Source organism: Musca domestica, unplaced genomic scaffold (genome assembly GCF_030504385.1).
Source record: "Musca domestica strain aabys unplaced genomic scaffold, Musca_domestica.polishedcontigs.V.1.1 2, whole genome shotgun sequence".
Classification (NCBI taxonomy): Eukaryota; Metazoa; Arthropoda; class Insecta; order Diptera; family Muscidae; genus Musca; species Musca domestica.
In genome coordinates this window covers 24,870,767-24,898,231 of record NW_026712249.1, presented here as the reverse complement: position 1 = coordinate 24,898,231, position 27,465 = coordinate 24,870,767, and the positions used below count along the sequence as shown (strand labels likewise).

Here is a 27,465-nt window from a genome sequence, read left to right as displayed (position 1 = left end):
ATTTTATGAAAAAGTTAATATTTTATGGATGAATTTTTACCGCAGACTTAAAGGGCTAAGTACATAAGAAGCTTGAAGTCATGGCTAGGCATATTTTGTGACATTTCACAAAGAGATTACAGAGCCGCACTAAAATCCTGCCGTCGTTTTCCATTATAATTGGACATTAGTATGCCTAGCCATGACTACAAGCTTTTTATGTACTTGCACCCTTAATCGATATATTTTCGCAAAGCGCACAAAACGACTTTTGCTTAATAGTCTATTCCAACTACGACAGAATTGCGGCTTTGACATAAAACAATGAGTGCTGATCTGTGTTACCCTGTTTGTTTATTTTTTTTTAACTTTCTTGGGCTATTGTCGTGCGTGTGCCTTACTAGTTTGTAGTGAATATAATTTTGCCTTTAATAAATGAATAAGAACATATTAAAAAAAAGAAAACTGCAGTATAAATTCTGAAATAAACTGAAGAATTTTCGTTTTGGCGATTGCTGACACTTGATTTGGCGATGGCGGTAGAAAAAATCTGACAACCCTGGTGCCATCGATTGCAGTCGATAAGTCGATTTATAGACACCTATTCCATTCATAAACCCCGTATATATTTTGTCGACTGTCAGACTACTACTTTGTCTCATTTGACTAGTTGTCGTGCGTTTCCGAGAACGTCGTATTCGTCTGCGTCGAAAGAAGTCGAGCAAGAAAAAAAAAAAAACAACAAAGAGAAAATCGATTTTATCTCCGCCCTGATGGCATAAAATCGATGAAATTCTTATTAATATTTTAGAAATTAGTAATAAAAACAAATTCCAAACGAAAGTGTAAGTGTTAAAATAAATGATTCACTGCAAATTATATAAGAAAATATGGAAAATATTTAAGAAATAAAAAGATACGAAAGTTAAAAATACACCTCGATAAAAAAAACCAAAGAAGTGAAGCAATACCAAGTGGTGAAGATGATGATGGAGGTGATGGATGATTTCATCGTTAATAATTTTGTCGCCTTCGATGGAGAATAAAATTAACAAAAAGATATACAATTGTGATGTTGAGAATGGAAAGACAAAGGAAAATTGTTATTTTTACCATAAAGTGTTGCATTGAAAGAATGGAATTACAATGAGATAATAATTAATGAAAAAAGGCTACTTTACATTTATCAGAAATCCATCCATTCCAATTGCCATTAAATATGATTCAAATGTGTGTATGTGAGTGAGTTTCTATATTGGAAGAGGAAGAATTGAAATTGAGTGAGTGCGTATGTATACGACTAGAGATCATTACCAACCAAACAGTTGTTGGTATATTGCAAGTTTATAAGAGAGGGAGAGAGTGTACGTTACCCCTCGATTTACTTGTCCGCTCACACTATATTGAGCTAGCCCCAAAACAAACAAGTTAGAACGCCCACGTTTCTCCCCGCCGTCCGCGAGCGTATATAACGAAAATCAGCGATCTCTGTATGTTGTTGGTGTTGTATTTTATTAGTAATCGTGGTGGCTGTCTTTGTGTTGTTGATTTTTTTTGGCGTAAACTTTGTGTTTCTTTCATATCGTCATATGGTCCAAATGCGAATCCGCCTCTTTATTTGTTTATACGAGGGATAGATTCGAAATTGGTAACATGTAATTGAAAGGATAACGAGGAGAGTATGTACCTGAGGTTCTATGCGACCTCCTATCTTTAATTCAAAAAAAAGTTTTATGAATCATTTGCTGGATTGAATTTGTTTATCTTTTTTCTTGGATTGAAGTGAGTCACACCTAAATATGAGTTCATCAATTCAAATTTAAGCTTAATCGAAATTTTTACTTGCGATAAGTTAGTATTGGTTTCTTGAATAAATATTGACTAAATATTATCGTTTCAAACATATAGATATTTTCAGAAAAAGAAAATTAAAACAATAAGTGATAAGAACAAATCGAACATAGAATTGTGTCATGGCCATTTTATGGATAGAATTGGTGTAAGGTATGTTATATGCTGATAGTCATCAGGTTCCCTCATAATTGGGCTGTTCCAGAAGTGCAACAATGTAAAAGTTTTTACTACGGTAACCGATTTTCCTTTTATGATATCCAAACAAATTCCGAATGTAGTGGATTCTTGCAGGTTCTGAAACAGATAAATAATTGTTTTGTTCCACAACTGCAGGAACATAAACATTTTTACTACGATAGCCGATTTTGCCTTTATAATATCTAAAAATATTGCATAGTAGATTCTTGCAGGTTCTACAAAAGATCAAATACAGGTTGAGACAAAGAACTGTAACAAAGTCTTACACCTCAATTTTTACATTTTTTTTAATTTTTTTAATGAAACAAAAAAATGTCGGAATTAGCATCATATTCTAAAATAAATTTAGATTTGTCAACATTTGGTAACTTTTGACACGTATTATGGCCTTCAAACGCCCAATGAAATCGTCATTCGCTGCCCGAATGTTGCTCTGCGGAATTTTGGCCCTTTCCCGGCGAAGCGCTTGCTTGATGTGATCGCCACTTTGGTATTTTTTTGTGCCAACCTTGCTTTCCAAAATACTCCAGACACTACGGATTGGTATCCGGAGATTTTGGTGGCCATTGTGCGCTGGAAATGAAGCGAGGAACCTCATTTTGTAACCATTCTTGGGTGGCGCGTGCTGAGTGTGATTGTTAGCGTGCCCAAGGCTTTAATACACCAGAATATTTTCGCGATAATATTCGGTATTTATTCTGATGCCACGGCCCACATCATCACCATGTTCGGCGCTTGAGTTCTGGTGGTCAACCGAAGGTGCACATTTTCAGCTGATCTCTTTGGCAAGAAAACACGATCATTTTGTTTGTTTCCAACTACTGGACTACGAATGTTTTCTCATCGGAGAAAGCCAAATTCGGCAGTTCACCACTTTCGGCCAAGCGAAGCAACTCTTAAGATTTGCGGTGTAAATTCTTGCACTTTTTGGAATTTCAAGGGCTTTACCCCCAGCGCATTTTTCAATACTTGCCGAATGGAATATTTCGATATGCTTAGCTCACGAGACATTTTTCGGCCACTGTGACGCGGGTTTAGACCAAGTCGCTTTTTTGCTTTTCAAACCATTTCTGTTGATGTTGCTGTTTTCTTCAGTCCACTTTCTTGACGTCGCGCTACGCTACCAGTATCACGGAAACGAGCGATGGTACGAGACACAAAAGATTTATTCACATTTAAATGCTGGAGTGCTCTAACAATAACCACTTGTGGTTTTCCAGCCAAATATAAAGAAATCACACTATCGCGCTTGAATTCCATCACAATTAACTATTTTCTTGGAAATTCTCGCCAAAATTCTCTCGTTGATATTTTTAAAAATATTTCCCAAAATTCTCATCTAACCCTCGTTTTCCATTTTAAAAACGAAAAAACAACCACCATTATCTCGTCTACTAAATGTTGAGATTGACGACGACTGCATTGATCAAATTTTTATTTATGCTGCTCTCGCCCGCACTTTTATCAATATTTGGTCCAAGGCAGATGTGCTTGTTTTCATTTTTCTTTTATTTTTTTTTGCGGGGGCTATTTATAGAATTTGTGAGTCTTAACGTCACCACCTCTAAATTCATGTAGATTTTTGTTTGGATAGGAAATTTCATCAATTTTATTTTTGCTGGCCTTACAATAATACCAATATTGCATTACCATTTATGTTGTATAGGTTTGTATGTATTTGGTGGCACGTGATGTCTGTATTGTTTACAGACACGCTTTTTGTTTTATTAATGAACGTTTCCAAATCAAGAGGTTTACTTTGATGAATTTGTATTTTGAAGACAAAGGAAATTGCATGTCTCAGAGCGTATTGTCTTTTGGGGTAGAGCTTGACTTGATGCATTTATTACATGAAAATCCGTAAAAGTCGGACGGGGTCGTCTTTATAATACCCTACGCCCCTTGCATATTTAGTAGAGCTTCATATCAATAAAATTAACAATATATATGGGAGCTATAGCTATTACTGAACCGATTTTCACCAAATTTGATATACTTATGGTAAGTGCCAAATTCCATCCCATTTGGGCTTTTATTACACGTTTGTTGCATTATAAAAGGCAAATCGGACAACGATATATATGGGAGCTATATCGAAATCTGAACAGATCTCGATAAAATTTGGGAAAGGTATTTCTGTACTGTATTTGATATATTTCCCCAAATATCATTGTTGCAGAGAGCATATTACGGGTGCGGACGACAAAAATATCAAATCGGATGAACAATATATATGGGGGCTGTAGTTATATCTGAACCGATCTTCACCAAATTTGACATACTAGATTCTACACCTAATTTGGTCGTAAGTGCCAAATTCCATCCCATTTGGGCTAATATTATATGTTTTGGTGCACAATAAAAGCAAATCGGACAAAGATATATATGGGAGCTATATCTACATTTTGGCCGATTATCACCAATTTCAATAGGGTTCGTCTTTGGGTCAAACAAATGACTTGTGCAACATTTCATCTGGATCGGGCTATAAATGTTATCTACAATCTACGATTACAAGAATACATGGACAGACAGACGGAGGGACATGCATAAATCGACTCAGAATGTGATTCTCTGCAGATCATCAAAAGGAACTATGGGTCAATTTCGCTATTCATAAAGACATAATATCCATAATAACCAGTATTGGTATAGGTAATAGGTCCCAAAATCTTATGAAGGTAGTAGTCTAAGTTTTTTTTATAGATGATTGAACCGTGAAAGTCCTTATGCTTTTGCTTTTAGCTAACTTAGTTAATTTAATTTTTAGATATCTTCTTTAACACATATAAAAGTTTTAAGTCTTGTAATGTAAGCTACACAATTCTTGGGGCCGTCTGTCTTCCTTGATTGTTTTCATTAGAGCTTTGCTGCTTAGTAATATTGTGTATTTTAGCATAATCGAATCCAAATCTAAATTTCATTGACAACTGCTTAATTCGGCTCATTGTGTTCACCTAAAGAGATATAGAAATGGAATACGGTAGATGTGAAAGTCGTCTTGACAGAGCCTTTAGTATTCAAAATCGTTGCCATCCCTCTCGACAGTCTTGACCCTTATGACCCTAGTGACCTGTAATGATTTTCGCCACAAATTTGTAGGTCAGGTTTCGGCATGGAAATAAGGGACCTCGTTCTCTTTTCGAATCCGCTCCTTGCTAACTCAGTTTCAGCTTCCTGTGTCCCCCAACAAACAGACTTAAGTGAAGTAGAGTGTTCCATGCAGCCTGGGGTGTATTCAGAAAGGTACCTGTAATCAGTATCGATGCTATTGTCTAAACCGAGAATAGACGAACAATTGAATCACATGCTGGAGTTTATTAGGTTTTGGATTATATTAAGTTTTAGCCACCAGAATATTCCAAGAATACAGGGTGAGATAAAAAACTGTAACAAAGTCAAACGTCATAATTTTTAATTTTTTTTTAATTTTATTGAATGAAAACAAAAAATGTGGGAAATACCATCAAATTTTAGAATAAGTTTAGATTTGTTCGAATTGGTCACCTTTGGCGCGAATTATGGCCTTCAAACGGCCAAAGAAACCGTCATACGTTGCCCGAATGTTGCTCTGCGGTATTTTGACCCATTCCCGGCGATGCACTTGCTTGGGGTGATTTTTTAGTGCCAAACTTGCTTTCCAAAATACTCCAGACACAATAGTTCAACGGATTGGTATCCATACATTTTAGTGGCCATTGTGCGCTGGAAATGAAGCGGGGTACATCATTTTGTAACCATTCTTGGGTGGCGCGAGCTGAGTGCGATACTGCTGAGTCATGTTGGAATGTCCAAGATCTGCGACCAAAATGTTTGCGTGCCCAAGTCTTTAGCACACTCTCCAGAATATTTTCGCGATAATATTAGGCGTATAATCTGATGCTACGGTCGATTAATACGAGCGACCATCGGTTCGATTAATACGAGCGGCTCATACCATCATCATGGCCGGCGCTTGAGTTGTGGTGGCCAACCGATGTTGCACATTTTCAGCTGACCTCTTTGGCAAGTAAACACGATAATTTTGTTTGTGTAAAAACTGCTGTACAACGAATGTTTTCTCATCGGAGAAACCCAAATTAGGCAGTTCATCACTTTCGGCCAAGAGAAGCAACACTTTAGTTCTTTTGAGTCTATTTTTCTTCCGTTGCGGTGTAAGTTTTTACACTTTTTGGACTTTCAATGGCTTTACCCCGAGCTCATTTTTCAATATTTGCGGAATGGAATATTGGGATATGTGCAGCTCACGTGCCATTTTTCGGTCATTGCGACGCGGATTTCGATCAAGTCGCTTCTTTACTTTACTCGAACCATTTCTGCTGGTGTTGCTGTTTTCTTCCGTCCACTTCCTTGACGTCGAGTTACGCTACCAATATCACAGTAACGAGCGATGGTACGAGACACAAAATATTTATTCACATTTAAATGGAGTGGAGTGCTCTAACTATAGCCACTTGGGGGTTTCCTGCCAAATATAAAGAAATCACACTATTATGTTTGAATTCCATCACGAATAACTTTTTTTCTGGGAAATTTTCACAAAAATGCTTTTGTTCGCTTGTAAACAATATAATGAGCTGTCACTGGAATAATTTTAACAGCTGTCGGGCAAGTGGCTTAGAAATGACAGCAGTTTGAATTTGGCTGCAGTTTTTTCATCTCACCCTGTAAATAAAATCCCTACGTTTCCAATTAACTAAATAAAGACCCGCAGTTTCAGCTTGTCTATATTTCCAGCACCCTATCGTCTGTAGAAACTCCTATTAAAAGAGAAACTTCAAATCGTTCTTGAAGACATAAACAATCCCAAATTCTCCTGGTCCCTGTTTTGATTCCTCTTCATAAAAAAATCTTCTTAATTCAATTCATCTCTTTCCTGTAGACCAGATGTTAATATAAACCGATTAAAAAGATGTAGCTAAACATTTCCCTATAAATATAAAATTTATCTATTTTGAATAAAGTATTGTCGCCTCAATGGCGTCAGAGATATCAATTAGCATTATTTGTTGTTGTATTGTGAATTCCAAAGAATTTCTTAAGAAAAAAAATGTTTATAATATTGCAAAATTTATAAATATTTAATGAAAACCGGTATACATTTGTGTTGTTGCTGCTGTTGTTTTAACGGAAACAATGCCACCACCACCACAACAAAGAGTGTCGAAAGAAAGGAAGATCAATGAATCAATTTCATGATTCACAATGTGTCACTGTTACATCGAACGTTAGCTTCCATATTAAATAGCCATCGATCGGCACGCTTCAAAAGTGTTGGCTTTGTTAGGTATTGAAATCGTTCGATTTCATTTGTGGGTGTTACAAGGAGAGAAATTACAAAAGTTAAGCGGTGTTGATTGTACTTATTTTCTCATTGACCTGATTTTGAAAACCTTTAATTCTAAATATTCTTTCTCTTTTATATTGTCTAGCATTCCATTTGGCTAGGAACAAAACGCAAACACCAGCAATTTCAATAAATTACGCCAGTATGTGGTTGTTTGCTGTGAGGTCACTTTAGCAATTTTCAGGTCAAATGCCTGCCTCTCCCTCCACCCATTAACCTGAAACTGACATGAAATCACTTCAATTCAATTAAGTTCTTTCCTTTGCTCTACAATTTTTATGATTGCACAGATAACTACCTACACCTTCTATGGATATTTCGAAGTCTTGCATAGATACCTTGCCTTGCCTCCCTGCGCTCCATTCACCCATGATTTCATAGCTGGTCATTTGGACTTTTGGGATGGCAACATTTGTGTGTGTTTTTTTTTTAAATTTCTTTCTACTCATCTGGTTTTTGTATACCCTCCGAACGTATATTTCAATTGGATGGCTGAATCTTTTGCGGCAACGGATCTTTGGCGTGTGCTTGGCCACAGTATGTATGAGTCATATCACCGACCGACGTATGTATGTGCCTTTATGTTGGTTCATACGAAATCTTGATGAGTTTACTGCCAGCGTACAAACAAGCAAAAGTTGAAATGAGAAAAATAAACAGAAGCGAAAAAATGAACGACCGCCCAACCGAAATGAATAAAAACAACAACAGCAGCAGAGGCAGCAGCGTTAACATTGTCCACATATGGATGGCCTCGTCACTTCAGCGATAATAATAAGAAAGAAAAAATATAAATACCTAAAATAACAGAACTCGAAAACACCTCAACTCACGTAAAAGTTAAAACACTTTGTTCATGTTTCTCGTTTGTCTTTCTTTTCGCCATTTCCTTTTTGATCGAAAAGTTGACATTCAGTTTTGGGCGTAGAAGATATTAAATAATATTCGCAAGTTTGTATTGGCTTAGAACCCATAATTGATACATAATTTTATACACTATTATATCTCCAAAAGGCAATAATGGACTATAAATAATTGACTGCCAATAACACATTGTCGTGTCTGGCTTTTTTGATGCCTAAAAGTATATGTTCGTATCAATATGTTTTTTTTTCGATTAAGATTTCTATCGCTCTACTCCCTAATATTGTCCACAGTATGGAAACAACCTACTTTTTGGTCTAAATACATATATATAACAGATGAATACGCAGAATCCTTAATAAGGCAGATTAAATGCTATAAGATTTAAATACCCCAGCCGACTTGACTTTGTTTGAAGAGGCTCTGCAACTTCTCTGTTGCGCTTCACTCCAAGACCGCAGGTTTTGGTATATGTTACTTACTCTTTGGATAGGCAGTGAGTGACGGAGGTAAAATGGGAGTCATTAGTAGAAGAATGAATGGTAGAATGATATGTAGCGACATATACAGGGTGAGATAATAAAAACTGAAACAAAGTCAAAAGCCATAATTTTTACATTTTTTTTAAAAATTTTATTGAATGAAAGCAAAAAATGTCGGGAATAGGATCAAATTTTAGAATAAGTTTAGATTTGTTCGGATTGGTCATCTTTGGCACGAATTATGGCCTTTAAACGGCCGATGAAAACGTCACACGCTGCCCGAATGTTGCTCTGCGGTATTTTGACCCATTCCCGGCGAAGCGCTTGCTTGAGGTGATCGACACTTTGGTATTTTTTTGTGCCAACCTCGCTTTCCAAAATACTCCAGACACAATAGTAGGTATCCGGAGATTTTGGTTGCCATTGTGCACTGGAATGAAGCAAGGAACCTCATTTAGTAACCATTCTTGGGTGGCGGGTGCTGAGTCCTGTTGGAATATCCAAGGTCTGCGGGCAAAATGTTTGCGTGCCCAAGGCTTTAATAAACCCTCCAAAATATTTTTGCTATAATAATCGGCGTTTATTCTGATGCCACGGTCGATTAATATGAGCGGAGAGCGATCATCAGCTGTTACGGCGGCCCACACCATCACCATGGCCGGCGCTTGAGTTCTGGTGGCCAACCGAAGGTGCACATTTTCAGCTGACCTCTTTGGCAAGTAAACACGATCATTTTGTTTGTTTACAAACTGCTAGACAACGAATGTTTTCTCAACGGAGAAAACCATATTCGGCAGTTCACCACTTTCGGCCAAGCGAAGCAACTCTTTAGCTCCTTTGAGTCTATTTTCTTTCTGTTGTGGTGTAAGTTCTTGCACTTTTTGGAACTTCAATGGCTTTACCCCGAGCTTATTTTTCCATATTTGCGACGCGGATTTCGATCAAGTCGCTTCTTTATTTTTCGCACCATTTCTGCTGATGTTGCTGTTAATGTTCCGTCCACTTTCTTGACGTTGGTGCTACGCTAACAGTATCACGGTAACGAGCGATGGTACGAGACACAAAAGATGTATTCACATTTAAATGCTGGAGTGCTCTAACGATAGCCACATGTGGTTTTCCAGTCAAATATAAAGAAAACACACTATCACGCTTGAATTCCATCACGAATAACTTTTTTCTGGAAAATTCTCACCAAAACGTTTTTGTACGCTTGTAAACAATATAATGAGCTGGCACTGGAATAATTAACAACTGTCGGATGAGTGGCTTAAAAATGAAAATAGTCTGAAGTTGGTTGCAGTTTTTTCAACTCACCCTGTACACTTTGTGGTGTCTAAAATATATATTTCGAGGAATGAACATAATATATATGGAAGGAATAAAAGCGCATGCCAAACCACATCACACATTCCGAAACAGTATCATTGGCATCGGGTAATAATAGTTGTGTTTGATAACTTTCCCAGTAGAAATCGCTCAGAATCTTATACCGAAATAATTTTGTTACACCCACAAATATCAAAAAGAATATTGCACTTTTGTAAAATGTATGCGTTACACTTTTAAACTTGTGAAAAACAGAATCTAAAATTTTAATTTTTATAATGAAAAATCAGTTACTGAGTAGTATAATGCCATTCATCTAGAAGAAATTAAATAATTCTGGACAATTTCTGTAAATTTTGGCATTGCCACAGCACACACACAATCAGCTGTTAATGGCTTCTCAGTAAGAATTTGCAAACTCTGAGCAACTCAACTGTCACAATTGTTCTCCCAACTCGTTCTCATTTACTTGATTATTGTATTATCAAGCACACCTAATATCAGTTTTTACAGGATTTAATTAAGAATATTTGTAAAATTAATTACTCAGACCGATTTTGTCATCGAAATTTTACCACATTAATATGACTAAATTTTGAATGACCTCAAGAGGTAATTCGCCGAACATTCATGACTCTTGTTCTTAAAAACAACAATTTTTTTTGAAATTCCATACACAATATAACAGTTTATCTACCATACTGATTAATAATATTTGTCTACGGTTTGGAAACTACACAAAACAATTCACCAAAAAGACTGATTAAAATATAGGAAAAAAATGACGTCACTTGGGTATGACTGCATCAAGTCGTCTAAATTTATTTATTAAAAAAAAACTGTGAAATGTTTGTGAATAATTTTTCAATTGTTTTTTCATTTTCATTTTAGTTAACGAACGATTTTTTTATTTAAGTGGCGAAGTTGTTGGAAACTACAACACAACACCCATCCAGCATAATCTTAGTTGCCAAACAAAAAACTAGAGCACACAGACAGACAAAATGATAACTTCCAAACTACGCCTGCCTTTGCTGGCGTTCATAGCACTGTCATGTTGCATACTAAAGGCTGAAAGTCAATTGGCCGGAAAGCTATTACAAAATCCCTGCGTTAATAAAGCCACCTGTCACGAATGTATACAAACATCGGAATGTGCTTGGTGCTCTGATCCAAAACATGGCGACAAGCCAAGATGTTTCCTGGAATACACCAATAATTTCTGTAATCCTATGTATATACAAAATCCCAAGACTGTACAAGAAATATTGATGATGCGTGAATTGAGTCGTGGTGGTGGTGCTAGTGCCGCTGCCGGTGGACAAATGTCAGCCGAAGGATCTTATTATTATAATGCCTCATCAAGTAGTTCATACTCAGGATCATATAGTGCCTCATCAAGTTCATCGGGTGCCTATGGCGCCTCGGGATCAGCTAGCAGTGCTGGTGAAATTGTACAAATCAGTCCACAAAGGGTTAATCTTAAATTGCGCATAAGTAAGTTTATATTTGTGGACATTTTTTTTAATTACTCTTATTAATCAAATTTTTTTGTTGTTGCAGACGAAGTCCATAATTTACAATTCCGTTATTCCCAAGCCGAAGACTATCCCGTTGATTTGTATTATCTTATGGACTTGTCCAAATCTATGGAAGACGACAAAGAAAAACTCTCTGCCTTGGGTGATTTACTGTCCGAAACTATGCGTAACATTACCTCCAATTTCCGTCTAGGTTTCGGTTCCTTCGTTGACAAAGTACTGATGCCATATGTTTCTACTATACCCAAAAAGTAAGTATTACTTTTCGTACGATTTAAATTCGAAATTGTAAACATTTATATACACCATTTTATATTTTAAGATTATTGGTTTTTATTTATGGTTAGAAGGACATGGTTGAAATGAATTTTATTTATTTTTATTCCATTGACTTATAACAACCAGTCATCATATGTAAATTATAATGACAGAATTAAATATAAAATTCTAGCGCCATATTTCGATTTCTTATCAGGCAAATACTGACACACAATTAACTATTATTCTTTACAAAAGAAAATTGCAACAAACATTTTGGAGTTCATTTTGGCCATGTTATTGTTTTTTTGTATGTTTTTATATCTATATGCCAACAATAGTTTTCTATTCCATTCAATTCACATTTTTATTATTAATGTTATTAGACAATATTTTCTTTATATCTGTAGATTTACTATATATTTATAAGAATGATATATAATTATAAGAATGAATATTTTTATTGTTAGTTTTTAAAATTTATTGTATAAAATTTTTAAGGCCAATTTAAAGTTATTGTTAATTTTTTCTATGTGATGATAGCGCATGTTTTATGTAATTATAGCAAAACAATAGAATATTTTTCCAAGTTCATAAAAGGCGACCGAAGTGCTATATTGAATGATATATAGTCGATCTTCTACACAGGGCTACATTTTGTTACATTATACATTATAGCTTATTCAAGCAAAAAAAAAAAAAAAAAAAAAAAAAAATTGTGGGTAATTGTCTGGGTTTCAAAAGAATTAAAGGGCGATTTTTGTATGTAGCTATTATCTTTTTTGCAACATTGGTTTGTTGTCTTTTTATACCCTACACCACATAGTTGTAAGAATATTATGTCTTTGTGCATTTGTTTGTAACATGGAGAAGGAAGCGATATAGACCCATAGTTATTTTTGAGAATCTTCATAGAATCACTTTCAGGGTCGATTTTTGCATGTCAGTCCGCCTGTCCGTCCGTCCGTCTGTCCATGTATTTTTGTGAACAAAATGCATTTATTATCTGATTAATATGAAATTTTCCAAATTCGAATTCAGCCTAGAAGCAAGTACATCAAATTTGGAGAAAATCGGTTCAAATATAGCTATAGCTCCCATATATATGTTTCATCCGATTTGGGGTTTTAAGTCCCTCACATGTGTAATATGCACTCCACAACAATGATATCAGATACCGGTCATCAGATACTGTCCAGTTCGGTTCAGATTTTTATATAGCTTCGATAAACATCTTCATCCAATTTTACCGTTATTGCTATCCATAATTATCAGCCCAAATTGAATAGATTTTTTCATATTCAAAACTTTAAACTTTTTTTGTTACGGGAAATCTACTTTATACGCATATTGGTGTAGGGTATCATATAATCGGCCCCGCCCGACTTTTGACGTCTCCTTAATGATTTAGAGTGAAGATAAACCAGAAGCATTAGGCTGTGGAATCATTAGACCGACTTCTTCAAATATGCTGCGAACCTTATGATGATATCCCACTTTTTTGCCCAAAATGCAAGAGATTGACTTGCATGACATATGGTTTCAAAAAGACGCTGCCACATGCCAATACGCGTAACAATTAAATTATTGAGAGACTAGCTTTGGTGAACCTTTTTTAATCCCTTTAGACTACTTTTTGTGGGGCTATTTTAAAGTTCATGTCTATACAGGCGAGCCCCTTCAATTGACGCATTGGAAGAAAACATTTTTTCGTGAGATACCAGCCGAACTGTTGAAAACAGTATGTCAAAATAGGACAAAGCGCCAAAATGGCATTGAGGCACAATGGCGGACAATATATGCATGGAAAAATCTACAACATCAAATTATGTGGACCGTACTATCAGTTTAGATGAAGATTTCAAGCATTTTTCAGAATACACTATAGCTCTTCAAAAACCACCCTTATATGATACTGAAAAAGAAATTTGACCACTTAAGTCCTTCAGCGAAACGGGAGTTGATAGAGGCTTCTTCGTTTCTGAAATTGGCTAGATTTTAAATCGGACGAAATTATCAACTTTAGAACTCAACTAAATAAAGTTGCTCTCTGCCGTGAACTAAAATACATTGCCTCTCTCACAATAGAACGAAAAAAAAGCTTTAAAAACGCGCAGCTTATTGTGTCTATGATCTCTAAATCTTAAGTCTCTGTTAGCTTTTTCTCGCCAGTTCGTCAGCTTTTTATCTCGCTCACTGTTGTAATGATCTGCATCATTCTGTTCTTTAATCTATTTTTATAAATTTGGTTTGACTCAACATATGACATTGTGTCGACTATAAAAATAATGTTCTATTGCTTTATAAAAAACTGAAAAGATGTATAGGGCCCAAAAAAATTGTTTTACTTGCAAAAAGCCTTTTTATATCCGCAGAATTATTTTTATAAAACATTGTGCCATTTATTCATTAATTTTTATTTTATTTATATTTATTATTTATTTATTTTATTTTTATTATTTTATATATAAAATGAATAAATTCGCATTTGTTAATTATTTTCTATACATTATTTTAAATATGGTAACATATGTTTTATGCTACAGTTTTTTTAGTAATTTATATTATTTTATAAATATGTAAATTAAGCCGTTTTGTGTTTTAAAGAAAAACACATGCATTCACGATCATTTCATTTTGCAAATTTCTCAAAATCAATCTGCAAACTTAATAAAATAAAATAATATTTAGAACGCTTTAAAATTAAACATATTAAAGTATGCAAAATCGCGGACCCCTTGGTTTGTTTAAGCAATTTCCTGATTATATATACGAGTTTATGTAAAATAAGTTAAAATTTATTAATTTCCCATTTACAGAGCCTTTGATATAAAGATCAGGGTGCGATATCACCAACTACTTAGCTTGAAAACCTCATTTCGTGGACATCTAGTTCGTTCAGGCAATCACTCAATTATCACTCTATTATCCATCAAGTACCTCCCCTTCAGGGTCAAAGTTTTGAATAACCAAAACAATTACAAAATCAGAATTAAGCATCCAATTCTCTTTAAATTACACAAATCACTATGTTTTTGTGAACTTAAGGTCTGGTGTAAAAATGGGATATATTGGTCCACTCCTTCTGGAACTTCCCCACAAAGGTTCAATATTTTGAATATATTAATGAAGCTCTTAAAACACGAAATGTACATCCGATTCCATTCAGACTTGGCACATATCAATATTATTACAAAGGGTCACAATTTCCAATACTTTTATCTGTCGTTCTTTACAATTTGCTATATCTAAATATTTTTCTCAACTAGAAACCTGAGATGAATATGGAATTTATGATTTCTCATAAAAGTGGATAAAAATGTTCGATTTTCTTACCCATAGGAATATTTTTATCTGTATTAGATGGAAATGAAATACCTCGGTCGGCTATATCTGATACATCACGCACATTTTAACATTTTCTAAAAGTAATCACATATCTTATATAAAGTGAAGGAAGTAACCAATATAGTCCAAACCTGGCACATCGCAATATTTATATCATAAAATTACTTAGGTCCGATACAAAATGGCCAATATTGGTCAATTCCTTCAGAACCTACTCCAAAGAGGGTAAACAATTTGAATAACCATAGCAGAAGTCAAAATATATTTAATCAGTCGAACATTGGCTGAGTGTATACATTTGTCGGCAAAACCGACTGATACTTTTTAACTTGTTTTGGAGCATTTTTGTCGAAAATCATTCTTTTTATCGGTTTCGAAGGGCATTTCTGGTTACTACGTCGGTGGGCGATATATTTTCCACAAACATAATTTAGCTCCACAATTTTGCATACTTTAGTTATCAAAAGCCTCCACTATATTCATGGGAATATAAATACCATTTTATAATTTTTGTGGACTTGTTCCATTTAGTTTATTTTAATTTTTTATTGTACAATATAATAAGCATTTCATATTCTATTCACTTTATTGGATTTTTGTAAAAATCCCAAATTTATTTCATTTTGTAACATATTGTTACGTCGTTTAATTTTGTATATTTACTTTAAGTTTAATTTCTAAAAAAACAAATCCCTTTATTTACCAAAAAAAATGTTTTTCTTAATCTTGTTATATTTTCCAAATCTAATCATAACTTGTTTCTTTTTTTATATTTTTAACATGAACAAATTTAATGATTTTACAACTAACATCAAATCAACTGAACAACAAAAACCAACAACTACCAAAAAAAATATGTAAAAAACCATATTCTACTAAAAAAACAATCCCTACTACCTTAAAATGCCACATAACTACTATATCATCACCAATAATTTTGTTGCACACCACCATCACCAATAAAAAAATCAAACTGTAAAACCAACAGACTCCAACATCCCTGTGATCAATGTGAAGCTCCTTATGGTTATCGCAACCATATGCCTTTGAGTACAGATACCCCCAAATTCACTGTAAGAATCCAAAAACAAACTATATATTTTTTTAAACATATTTATCTATAATCCTACATACATATATATCTACTACATCTACCCTAACATATATACATATACATATGCTGTAATTTACATATCCATTTATCAATTGCACACTCTGTCCCATTAATATTTTGTTTTTAAACCATATCATTGTTTACTAACAATTTTTATTTTTGTTTTTTATTTTTAATTAATTATTTTGTATTTATGAGTATAATTTTATGTGTGGTTGTTATGAATACTTGAATGTTTTGCTTAAGAATTGTTGTCGTTTTAATATTTAAATGTTTTAATAGCTTTTACATATTTATCTCTGTATCTGTGTATTTTTTAAATAATGGTAAGATGATAATTTTAAATAGCCAAATTACACATACATTTATATACTGTGGTTTACCTTTTTTCGATGTATTTTTAATGTAAGCATTTTGAGTCATTTATTATTGGTTTACCATACACAAACACATTTGTAATTTATAAAACAAATTCTATATTTTATTTCATGTTTTGATTGGTGTTGCTTAATTTTTCATAGTTTAACTAAGCTGTTGCTGAAAATTTGATGAAATTATGTACTGATGGCCATATTATATTAGCGGAACCGACCCCCATTTGCGTTTCCTTTTTTTGAGAGGCTTATCTCACTTTCTATTATTTTATGGGGAGGCGAAATTCGTATAGGTTCTTGCCATTGAATAGATAGGGTTCTTGGATCAAGGCGATATCAATATTCGACTCGAGAGAATTACCTGGAGTTTGGTAGCCGCGGCTTTGCAGTGATACATATTGACCTGTATCAGGCTTAGGACAGACTTCTTGTTTACTACGCCTTGCTTTTCGGGAAGCGAAAGCACTGTGCGACAAATATACACAATACAGTCTTAACATTTACAAATTGTCTCAAAGATTTTGCCCTATACTTCACAACATATGTAATAGAGCTTTAAAAGTTGATGAAGGGAATATATGGGCCATGCCGGTCCACGTTTTGATATTTCCCTCATATAAGGGTACACCCCGACATCAAGTATTTTTTTTACATTTTAGCAAATTTTGGCAATTTTAGTTCTTAGTAAAAAATTATGCTTGGATAAATGCTTTGTATAACCTCACATGAAGGTATCCCCAACTTTATCCGGGGTCTATGCCACATTTTTCAATAGATTGGGCCCTTTTTCGACATATTGGTTTCTAACGGGGTAGGAAACCACTTCGTAGAGAATTTTCAATGTAGGTCTATGTTTCGGAGTAACGCCGATAAAAATGTATTTATTTATCCGAGGGCTGTGAACTAATTTTCCAATCGCTTGGGATAAAAATATTTATTTAGGCTACTTTGGGGTAGAGAACCATTCTACAGAAAATTTTCAATATAGGAATATATTTTGGTATAAAACGGTACCTCGCAGGCCCGCGTTGCCAACCAATATTGCACAGTTGAAGTGAATCCTTCGAAACCCAAAGCCACCTCGACTTCTTAGATGGGCATCTCCGGTCTTGTCTATGGCTACTCTCAGAACTACCCCGCTGTTCTAATTAAAAGAATTCAGCACCTGCCAAATCCCACTACTTAAATCCATTGGGGTCAGTGTGATCAATTACCACTACTTAAAGGTCCTCAGCCTTGCCATCTTTTGATTTGTGGAGTGTGATACCTCCGGTTTTGGCACCTCAGAGGCTTTCTTTAATGGCTTCTTTTTTCTTTCTTTTCTTCGATACCACCTTTCCAGATGAGCAGGGTTTTCTCGCACTCCTCACCATTTTTGACGTTTACCACTGCTCGAAAGATTTACCACTGTTCTGTATGTCTTTTTATCGGTTTTAAACATTTCGACTGCCAGAAAAACCTTGCTCATCTGGAAAGAAGGAGAATGGAAAAAAGGAAACCATTAAAGAAATCCTCAGAGGTGCCAAAACCGGAGGTACCATGTCCTCTCGAACTGCCTAACGAAAGGTTCGTAGTGATGACCTGCAACTCCTTATAACTGACCTTATCAATTAGATCTCTTTATCGACATATTGACTAAAAATCCTCCTTGGATTTTTTCCGCTCATCGTGTCGGGAGATTTCAGTCGCACTTAAATTACCCTCCATTTACCTCGATTACCAACATCAATCGAAAAAGAGGTTGTTGTTTTCTTGGGTTACGTTTTTCTTCAATATGTCATTGTTTTGTGAAGGACTGAAAAATTAAAGAGTATATTCGAAAAAGGAAATAGCCTACCTGTTGCAAGTCATAAATGTGAAATAGCAGCTGATTTGGTTAGAAATTGGAGGTGAAACCTTCAACTTACCGAAAATCTATTGGTAAGGTTATAAGGGGACGACTACAACACATTTTGGGCCTCTCTTCAACATTTTTCGTGGGGAGTTAACTTACCAACTGAAAATTCGAGATTTGAAACTACAGTTGATTTGTTTCCAAAATTTAGGCGCCTGCTTTAAATACTGAATATGAGGTGGTAGCTATATAAAGTGTATAAACCAATGTACTTTGAATATTTTTTAGAGAAATTGTGGCCCACTGAGAGCCCCCAATCATAGGTTCGGAAAAACTGGTAAAAACTACGAATGAGGACAGATATCATCGAGTTTCAATACCAAATATCCCAGGGGTAATAAACATTTTTAAGCATTTTAAATTTTCGTGATTTCAACACATGGAAGGATGGGGCGGACAGACGGTTATGACGGAATCCATACAGAATTTTCTACAAATCAAGAATAAATATTTTTTTTTTATTTTTTGAAGTCACCGACGAATTTTTCCAGTTGTAAAAAACAACAGACAAAAGATAAACATTTCAAAAAATGTACGTATGACAGAAGAAAGGAGAGGCTCCGTACATCTGAGGTCATGTTTATTTGTTAGGTTTAATTTCCAAACAAAATTCTCTTAACCAAAAAACCTTGAACTTAATATGGCCGTATTTTTGATTTTGGTTCTTTTTAAGTTAGTATTACTTATTGTTTTTATTTCATTTATTTTTTAAAAATATATATATAGTGTACCTTCTTCATATATCATTTGTTATTTATTATTGTGTTCTCGTTCTCTCTTCTTTTTTTCATTTAACAAAAATATTGCGTCCAACAACAACTCTACATATAATCGTATTTTGTGTGTTACTTCTACTCTCTGCATATGCATCAATTTATATATTATCTATAAAACAATATATAAACATATAAACCATTTGATAAAAAAAAATATTAGCATGATAGAACCATGTCCAGGCTGTGCTGCACCCTATGGTTATAAAAATGCCATGCCACTAAGCAGGGACACCTATCGGTTCTCAGTAAGTTTTTCGTTTGTTGTCGTAGTCACTTTAGCTAGTTAACATGCGATTGGTTTCTTTTTGGCTTAAAATTTCTTGGTTTGGATGTTTGAAGAATCGGCATGTTATTGAAATTGTTTGTGCATGCTCTATAAATGGGTTTTTATTTTTTAACAACATAATTGGTTTGGTTTTTTTTTTTTGTTTTAACAATTTGAATTGGCTGACTTGTTATTTGCATGCATTTGTTTTAGTGTTTCTTGCATGTTTTGCTTTTTCTTCTAACACACATTCTAATCATTGTTTCCAATTTCACTTAATATTTGTTTAATAATAATACGGTGCTCGAGAGAGAGAAAAGTACTGCCCCTCTCCAAAGTAAAGATCTTACATTTTTCTCTTTTATGGGGAACTCTTTATATTGATGAGTTAAGAGTACTTTCTCAATCTCTGTAGCACCGTTTTATTAAAAGGGGTACACTCTTGTGAAGTTTTACCGTTAATCGATATTAATTATTGTTTTTTTTTTTGCATTACTAAATTTTCTAATTTTTTTGTTATTTGTATTTTTTGTTAATTTATTTTTTTTTTTTTTTTGAAATCCTCTTTGCAATGCAATACACAGAAATAAGAAACATACATATATATTGTTTATTATGTATGTTTGTTGGGTAGTTATGTGTGTGTTTTTTATCAGTCGTCCAATGGTGTCTGAAAAGCTTCTTATGGCTTAAAATTCCTCGAAGTTATTGATAGGGCAATGCATTGGAAACTATTTTAAAAATATTGATAACTACCTAATGATTAATGAGTTCGTGAAAAAACATAGCCACTAAATATAATATCGTTGGGAAATGCAAAACAGAGTGAGATAAAAACTGCAACAAAGTCAAAAAACATAATTTTTACATTTTTTTTAAATTTTATTGAATGAATGCAAAAAATGTTGAAAAAGCATCAAATTTTAAAATAAGTTTAGATTTGTTCGAATTGGTCATCTTTGGGACGAATTATGGTCTTCAAACGGCCAATGAAACCGTCACACGCTTCCCGGCAAAGCGCTTGCTTGAGGTGATGATAGTATAGTATTTGTTAGTGCCAACCTTGCTTTCCAAAATACTCCGACTCAATGGTCCAACGGATTGGTATTCGGAGATTTTGGTGGCCATTGTGCGCTGGAAGTGAAGCGAGGAACCTCCTGTTGGAATGTTTGCGGGCCCAAGGCTTTAATACACCCTCCAGAATATTTTCGCGATAATATTTGGCATTTATTCTGATGCCATGGTCGATTAATACGAGCGGAGAGCGACCATCGGCTGATATGGGCCCGCACTATAACCATCACCATGGCCGGCGCTTGAGTTCTGGTGGCCAAGCGAAGGTGCACATTTTCAGCTGTTTTCTTTGGCAAGTAAACACGGTCATTTCGTTTTTTTAACAAACTGCTGGACAACGAATGTTTTCACATCGGAGAATACCAAATTCGGCAGTTCACCACTTTCGGCCAAGCGAAGCAACTCTGTAGCACTTTTGTGTCTAACTCCTTTATGTTGCGGTCTAAATTCTTGCACTTATTGAAATTTCAATGGCTTTACCCCGAGCTCATTTTTCAATATTTGCTGAATGGAATATTGCGATATGTTCGGCTCACGAACCATTTTTCGGCCACTGCGAGGCGGGTTTCGATCAAGTCGCTTCTTTACTTTTCGAACCATTTCTGCTGATGTTACTGTTTTCTTGCGTCCATTTCCTTGACATCGGGCTACGCTACCAGTATCACGGTAACGAGCGATGGTACGAGACACAAAAGATTTATTCATATTTAAATGCTGGAGTGCCAATAACGATAGCCACTTGTGGTTTTCCAGTCAAATATAAAGAAATCACACGTGGTGGTTCAATTCCATCACGAATAACCTTTTTTCTGGAAAATTCTCACCAAATCGGACGAGTGGCTTAGAAATGACAGCAGTCTGAAGTTGGTTGCAGATTTTTCTGGTGGCCAACTATACCAGGATTGTTCATTAGAAACAATATGATAGCCTTCGACAGATTCTACATTCATATAATGAACAATAATTTTGAGGATGAACATGGATTCTAATGCACTCCCACAGCATTGGAATACCTACTTGAAAAAATGCGGGATCTGTTTGGGTATTAATAAATTTTTATTCATTCTATAGGGGGTAGAACTCCTGTGTCAAGGGCAAAAGTAAAAAATTGCCTAGATGTTGCGGCCGTTTTAATTCTTAACAGCCAATTGTGGTTCAATGCTTACGGGGGCTTACATATTCATTCAAGGGCTGTTTGCCACTTGAATTTTAATTCTTAATTTATTTTTTTATTTATATTTTTTTTGACGGAACTAAAATCAATGGCATTGCAATCGAGGATTTTCATTAGATAACATGTTTAAATTTACCATTCTCTAAAATTTAACCATTCATTTGTTGAAGATACCACCATCTATTGACAAGATAAACATTTGTTTTTTTTTTAACTTTGAAATTAATTGGTTTGCTTTTGAAAATTGACAAATAAAAAATAACAAATTTGGTTCGTAAAACAAGAGTGTACCCAAAGGTTCCTTACTACTGTATTGATTACTATATTCACATGTTCCAATTGAATAATGTATTTTTTTCTCTCTTAATAAATCTCCCCCCTTGTTAACTCATTAGACTGAGGTAAAGAAAGCCGCTGTGTCTGGTAACTTGGATGCTCCCGAGGGTGGTTTTGATGCCATTATGCAGGCCATAGCTTGTCGTCAACAAATTGGTTGGCGGGAACAGGCTCGTCGCTTGTTGGTGTTCTCAACGGATGCTGGTTTCCATTATGCTGGTGATGGCAAGGTAAGATTTCCCTTTCGAAGTTCTCTCTAGAAATACAATTTATTTGTATCTTTAATTAATTTATGTTTTAATTTATTATTTATTTCATTATTAATTTTTTTCTTTTTATTTTCATATTCCCAGCTTGGTGGCGTCATTACACCCAACGATGGTGAATGTCATTTGAATTCGGCTGGTCTCTATACCCATTCGGTGATACAAGATTATCCCAGTATTTCACAAATCAATCACAAGGTCAAACAGAACTCCATTAACATCATTTTCGCTGTTACCCAAAATCAACATTCGGTATATCAAAAGTTATCTCAACACATTGAGGGTTCTTCCAGCGCTGTGCTGTCCAATGATTCTTCCAACGTTGTCGATTTGGTTCGAGAGGAATATAGCGTAAGTGTTTGTTTTTAATTTTAAAAATATATCAATTTATTTTTAATTATCTTGGATCCTTGCAGAAAATCTCTTCCTCCATTGAAATGAAGGACAATGCCACTAGCCATGTTAAGATTACCTATCACTCGACCTGTTTGAATGGCGACACCGAGCTATCCACATCGAAATGTGATGGCCTGAAGGTGGGCGATATTGTAACATTCAATGCCAAAATTATGGTCACGTCTTGCCCCGCTGATCCCGCCGAATGGAATCAAGTTATTCAAATCTACCCTGTTGGTATTAATGAAAGTTTGATTGTCAACTTGGAAATGTTGTGTTCATGCGATTGTGAGAGACCCGGTTCCATTGGTTATGAATTGAATTCCGATCAATGTAGCAAACATGGCAAATTGATGTGCGGCATTTGTGATTGTGATGATATGCACTTTGGTCATTCGTGTGAATGTTCCAACAATGAAATCCATCCGGAGAAGGTCAACGATTTTGGTTGCCGTGCTGACAACACTTCCGCCGTCGATTGTAGCGGTCGCGGTACATGTTTGTGTGGTGTTTGTGATTGTGAAAAACGTGCCAATGCCGAGGAAGTAATTTCGGGACGTTTCTGTGAATGTGATAACTTCTCGTGTGAACGTCACGAGCAACAGTTGTGTTCGGGTCCAGATCATGGTACCTGTGAATGTGGCCAATGTGTGTGCAAACCAGGATGGTCAGGCAGTGGCTGCAATTGTAAGACATCCAATGAAAGTTGTTATCCACCAGGTGGTGGCGAAATTTGTTCGGGACGTGGTGAATGTGTGTGCGGCAAATGCGAGTAAGTAATGTATTTTTATTGTTGTTGTGATAATACGTTTTGAAAATTATACATAGTTGAATGGACCGACTCACATTGACAATAGATCTATGGTTGATAAAAATATCGAGGTAAACAAAGTTTGAAGAAAATCGCTGACTTGTTTTGCATCTTATGTGATATAATCATTGAAAATTGGGAACCTTTTTGGGAGAGGTACCCTAGAGGGGTGATCCTATCTCCACATAAGACCCTGTTTTCATAGAAATATTTGGATGTGCCGGATTTAAAGAGAATTTCGACTTTTGTGAACGTTTTGATCTTTCCAAATTTTGACCCATGTATGACCCATCTTCATATCAGACCTTGTGTTGTTAGAAATCTTAGAATGAGCAAAGTTTTAAGATAATCGGGTGATTATTTCGCATATTATTTAGTTATTAAATATTTTGACCCCTTTGTTGGGGGAGGTACCAGCAGGAATTGACCGAAATTGAAATGTGTGTTATTTGAAGATAATTCAATGCTTATTTTTTAAAAATTTAAGCTATTTGTGGGGGAAGTACCAGAAGCAGTGGGCCGGTACATCCCTTCTTCACACCAAATATTTTGTTGTTGTAGCAGTAGTACATAAAAAAATTGTAATGAAAAATTCATATTAATTCTTATTCTTAATTTCTACAGATGTAAATCGACGGAAGAGGGTCGCTTCTCGGGTGATCATTGTGAATACTGCCCCACGTGCACGGGTCGTTGCCATGAACTTAAAGACTGTACCCAATGTCAAGTGTATCGCACGGGCCCCCTAAAAGACGAGGAAGATTGTCGCACAAATTGTACCCTATTCACACCCATCGAAGTGGAGAAGGTGGAAATTGATGAAACCAAAAATGAATATTTGTGTATATTCTATGATGAATACGATTGTAAATTCAAATTCAAGTATCGTGAAGAGGATAACAAAATCATTGTAACCGCTCAGACAGAACGCGAATGTCCACCTAAGGTGTTCATGTTGGGCATTGTATTGGGTGTTATTGCTGCCATTGTATTGGTTGGTTTGGCCATTCTCTTGCTGTGGAAATTGCTGACCACAATTCATGATCGTCGTGAATTTGCCCGATTCGAAAAGGAACGCATGATGGCCAAATGGGATACGGTAAGTAGTGGAATATGATGGAAAGATTGCCATAGAAATGGGGTCTTTAATTGTTAATGAAATGGCTTCTCTATAGACATGTTTCTATGTGACGATAGGAAAGAAAACTGGGAAGAAAAAAGCCAATTTCATGAGTCTTTTTTAATTGAATTAAAATTCAGTAAAAAAGCTGTAAGTTCGGCCGGGCCGATCTTTAAATAGCCTACACCATTTTGAACGATTTTGGCAATTTTTAAAAAAATAAAATCCTTTAAAAATTCTATTAAAATCGACGTGGACCTGAATATGCAACTTCCGAACAACGTTATATTGGGGCTAAACGAAGACTTTTCTGTCATAGGCTGTAGTATCCATTCCACAATTCCGGCGAATAATGTCGCTAAAAGCACCAATGGGGGCTATATGAAGACGTGGACTTGCACAAACAATTTTCTGTTGTAGGCTGTAGCATCTGTTACGAACTTCAAATGCCAAATTTGAAACATTTCCGGTGAATAATGTCGCTAAAATCGTCAAAATACCCAACATCGGGATGTACCATTATATGGGGGCTATATGAAGACGTGGACTTGCACAGACAATTTTCTGTTATAGGCTGAAGCATCCGTTACGATACCAAATTTGAAATAATTCCGGTGAATAATGTCGGTAAAATCGTCAACATACCGAAAATCGGGAGGTACCGTTATATAGGGCTATACGAAGACATGGAGCTTCACAAAGAATTTTCTGTTATAGGCTGAAGCATCCGTTACGAACTTTAAATACCAAATTTTAAACAATTCGGGTGAAAAATATCGGCAAAATCATCAAAATACCGAATATCGGGGGTACCGTTATATGGGGGCTATTCGAAGACGTGGACCTGCACAGACAATTTTCTATCATAGGCTGTAGTACCCATTACGAACTTCAAGTACCAAATTTGAAACATTTCGGGTGAATAATGTCGCTTAAATCACCAAAATACCGAAAAAAAGAGAGGTACCATTTATATGGGGGCTATACCAAAACGTAGACCTACATAAGCCATTTTCAATTCAAAAAGTCCTGCAGACATAATACACATTTGAGTAAAATTTTATCAACCTTCTTCATTTTGTTCGTAAGCTAGAGTTATTATCACAGACGGACATCGCTAAATCAACATAGAATTTTATGCTGATCACGAACACATATACTTTGTGGGGTCTAAAATGTAAATTTCGAGGTGTTACAAACGGAATGACAAACTTAATATACCCTCGATACTATGGTGGAGGGTATTAAAATATAAAACACTTAAAAGGAATGGGTATTTTTCTTTTGAGTTCCCTTCGAAAATTGGCCATAAATGAATATCAATTTCCAATATATATCTATTGCTTCCTTTTTCCAATAGGCAATTTTCCTCCCCTCTTGGGAGGGAAAATACGAAAAGTCAAATTGCTGGATGTAAATCAATGCTCAAATAATACAATTATTTTTCTTTAAATAATAAATGTTTTGTTTCATTTCTTCATTTCAGGGTGAAAATCCAATTTACAAACAAGCCACAACGACCATCAGGAATCCCATGTATACTGGCAAATAAGTCGTGGGACGATATCCGTGGTTAACTTACAACCACCTTTAAATTAAGGATAATTGCGTGGGAAGAAAAACGGAAAATTATATACCGAACACCGAATATGCCATATATATAAAAAATCCCAACAATGTTTCTTCTTTTGTTTTCTCCTAACCAATGAATTGTCAGAATGTCTTTGTCTAATAGGTTTCGTTCTTTCTTTTAATTGATCAAATAATGTCTTCTCCTCTCAACTGCCATTTATTGAGTCGAACTTAATTTTTATATTCTAAACAAAAATTGTATCTTCATGCCCTCCTATATACATTTTTTTATTATATCATCTATAGATCTGTATTAGTCGCCACTTAATAATATTCTTGACAAAGTACTAAATATGTGCCTCAAAAACAATTTTTTACATACATACAAAAATATATTTTGTACTTTTTTAAATAGAAACAAACAGAAAAAACCGAAACTTTATTTAAAAACGATTTTTTTTTAATTTCTAGTATATAAGAAACAAGAAAAATAACTTAAAAAAGTAAGTCTAAAAGAAAACATACACGTATCGAACACAAAACAAACAAAAATTGTCTTTAGACAAAAAGGAAACTTCAAATTATATAAATTATACAACAATCCTCCCAAAAAACGAAAACGCAACAACATTGCAATACTAAGCCAAAATACCCAATAATATGTTTTGTATTATTTACCACAACAACAACAAAAAACTAATAATATTTTTTTATTAAAAAAAAACTTCCGTAAAAAAATAATTCATTTTTACCCTTTATTTATTTGTTTTTTTTTTTTTTATTTTCTTCTTGTTTTTGTATTAACCATTGGTGTCTTTTATTCTAAAAAACGTAAATTGTGTATGTATTTTTTTGTTAATTTTTAATTTCATAGTGTTCTCTACTTAAATATAAGTTACATTTTTTAACTTCTAAGAATTTTTTAATTGTGTGTGTTTTTTTTTTTTTTTTTTGTATGATTTTAATTAATTTAAAAAAATATCTCTGTATATGTTTTTGATTTTAAGTTCACTTTTTTATTATTATTTTTTTTCAGTATGTAGTTGAACTGATTAATATTAACATAATTAAATAAACAAAAAAAAAACAAAAA

General features: G+C 34.7%; 1 protein-coding gene across 2 annotated transcripts; it reads left to right on the top strand.

Moving 5' to 3' along the window:
- The first annotated feature begins 625 nt into the window (after nt 1–625).
- LOC101901675 (integrin beta-PS) lies at nt 626–27,465 on the top strand. Of its 2 annotated transcripts, none has more exons than XM_005177549.4 (9): nt 626–824; nt 10,945–11,550; nt 11,617–11,845; nt 19,519–19,603; nt 22,267–22,437; nt 22,561–22,824; nt 22,890–23,641; nt 24,305–24,779; nt 26,287–27,465. In XM_005177549.4, the coding sequence occupies exons 2-9, from the start codon at nt 11,058–11,060 to the stop codon at nt 26,350–26,352; spliced, it is 2,535 nt and encodes an 844-aa protein (XP_005177606.1). In that variant the 5' UTR covers nt 626–824; nt 10,945–11,057; the 3' UTR covers nt 26,353–27,465. The 2 variants fall into 2 exon arrangements, with proteins under 2 accessions (XP_005177606.1, XP_005177605.1); XM_005177548.4 differs by lacking the exon at nt 19,519–19,603 and adding an exon at nt 16,189–16,273 and having other exon boundaries at nt 627–824.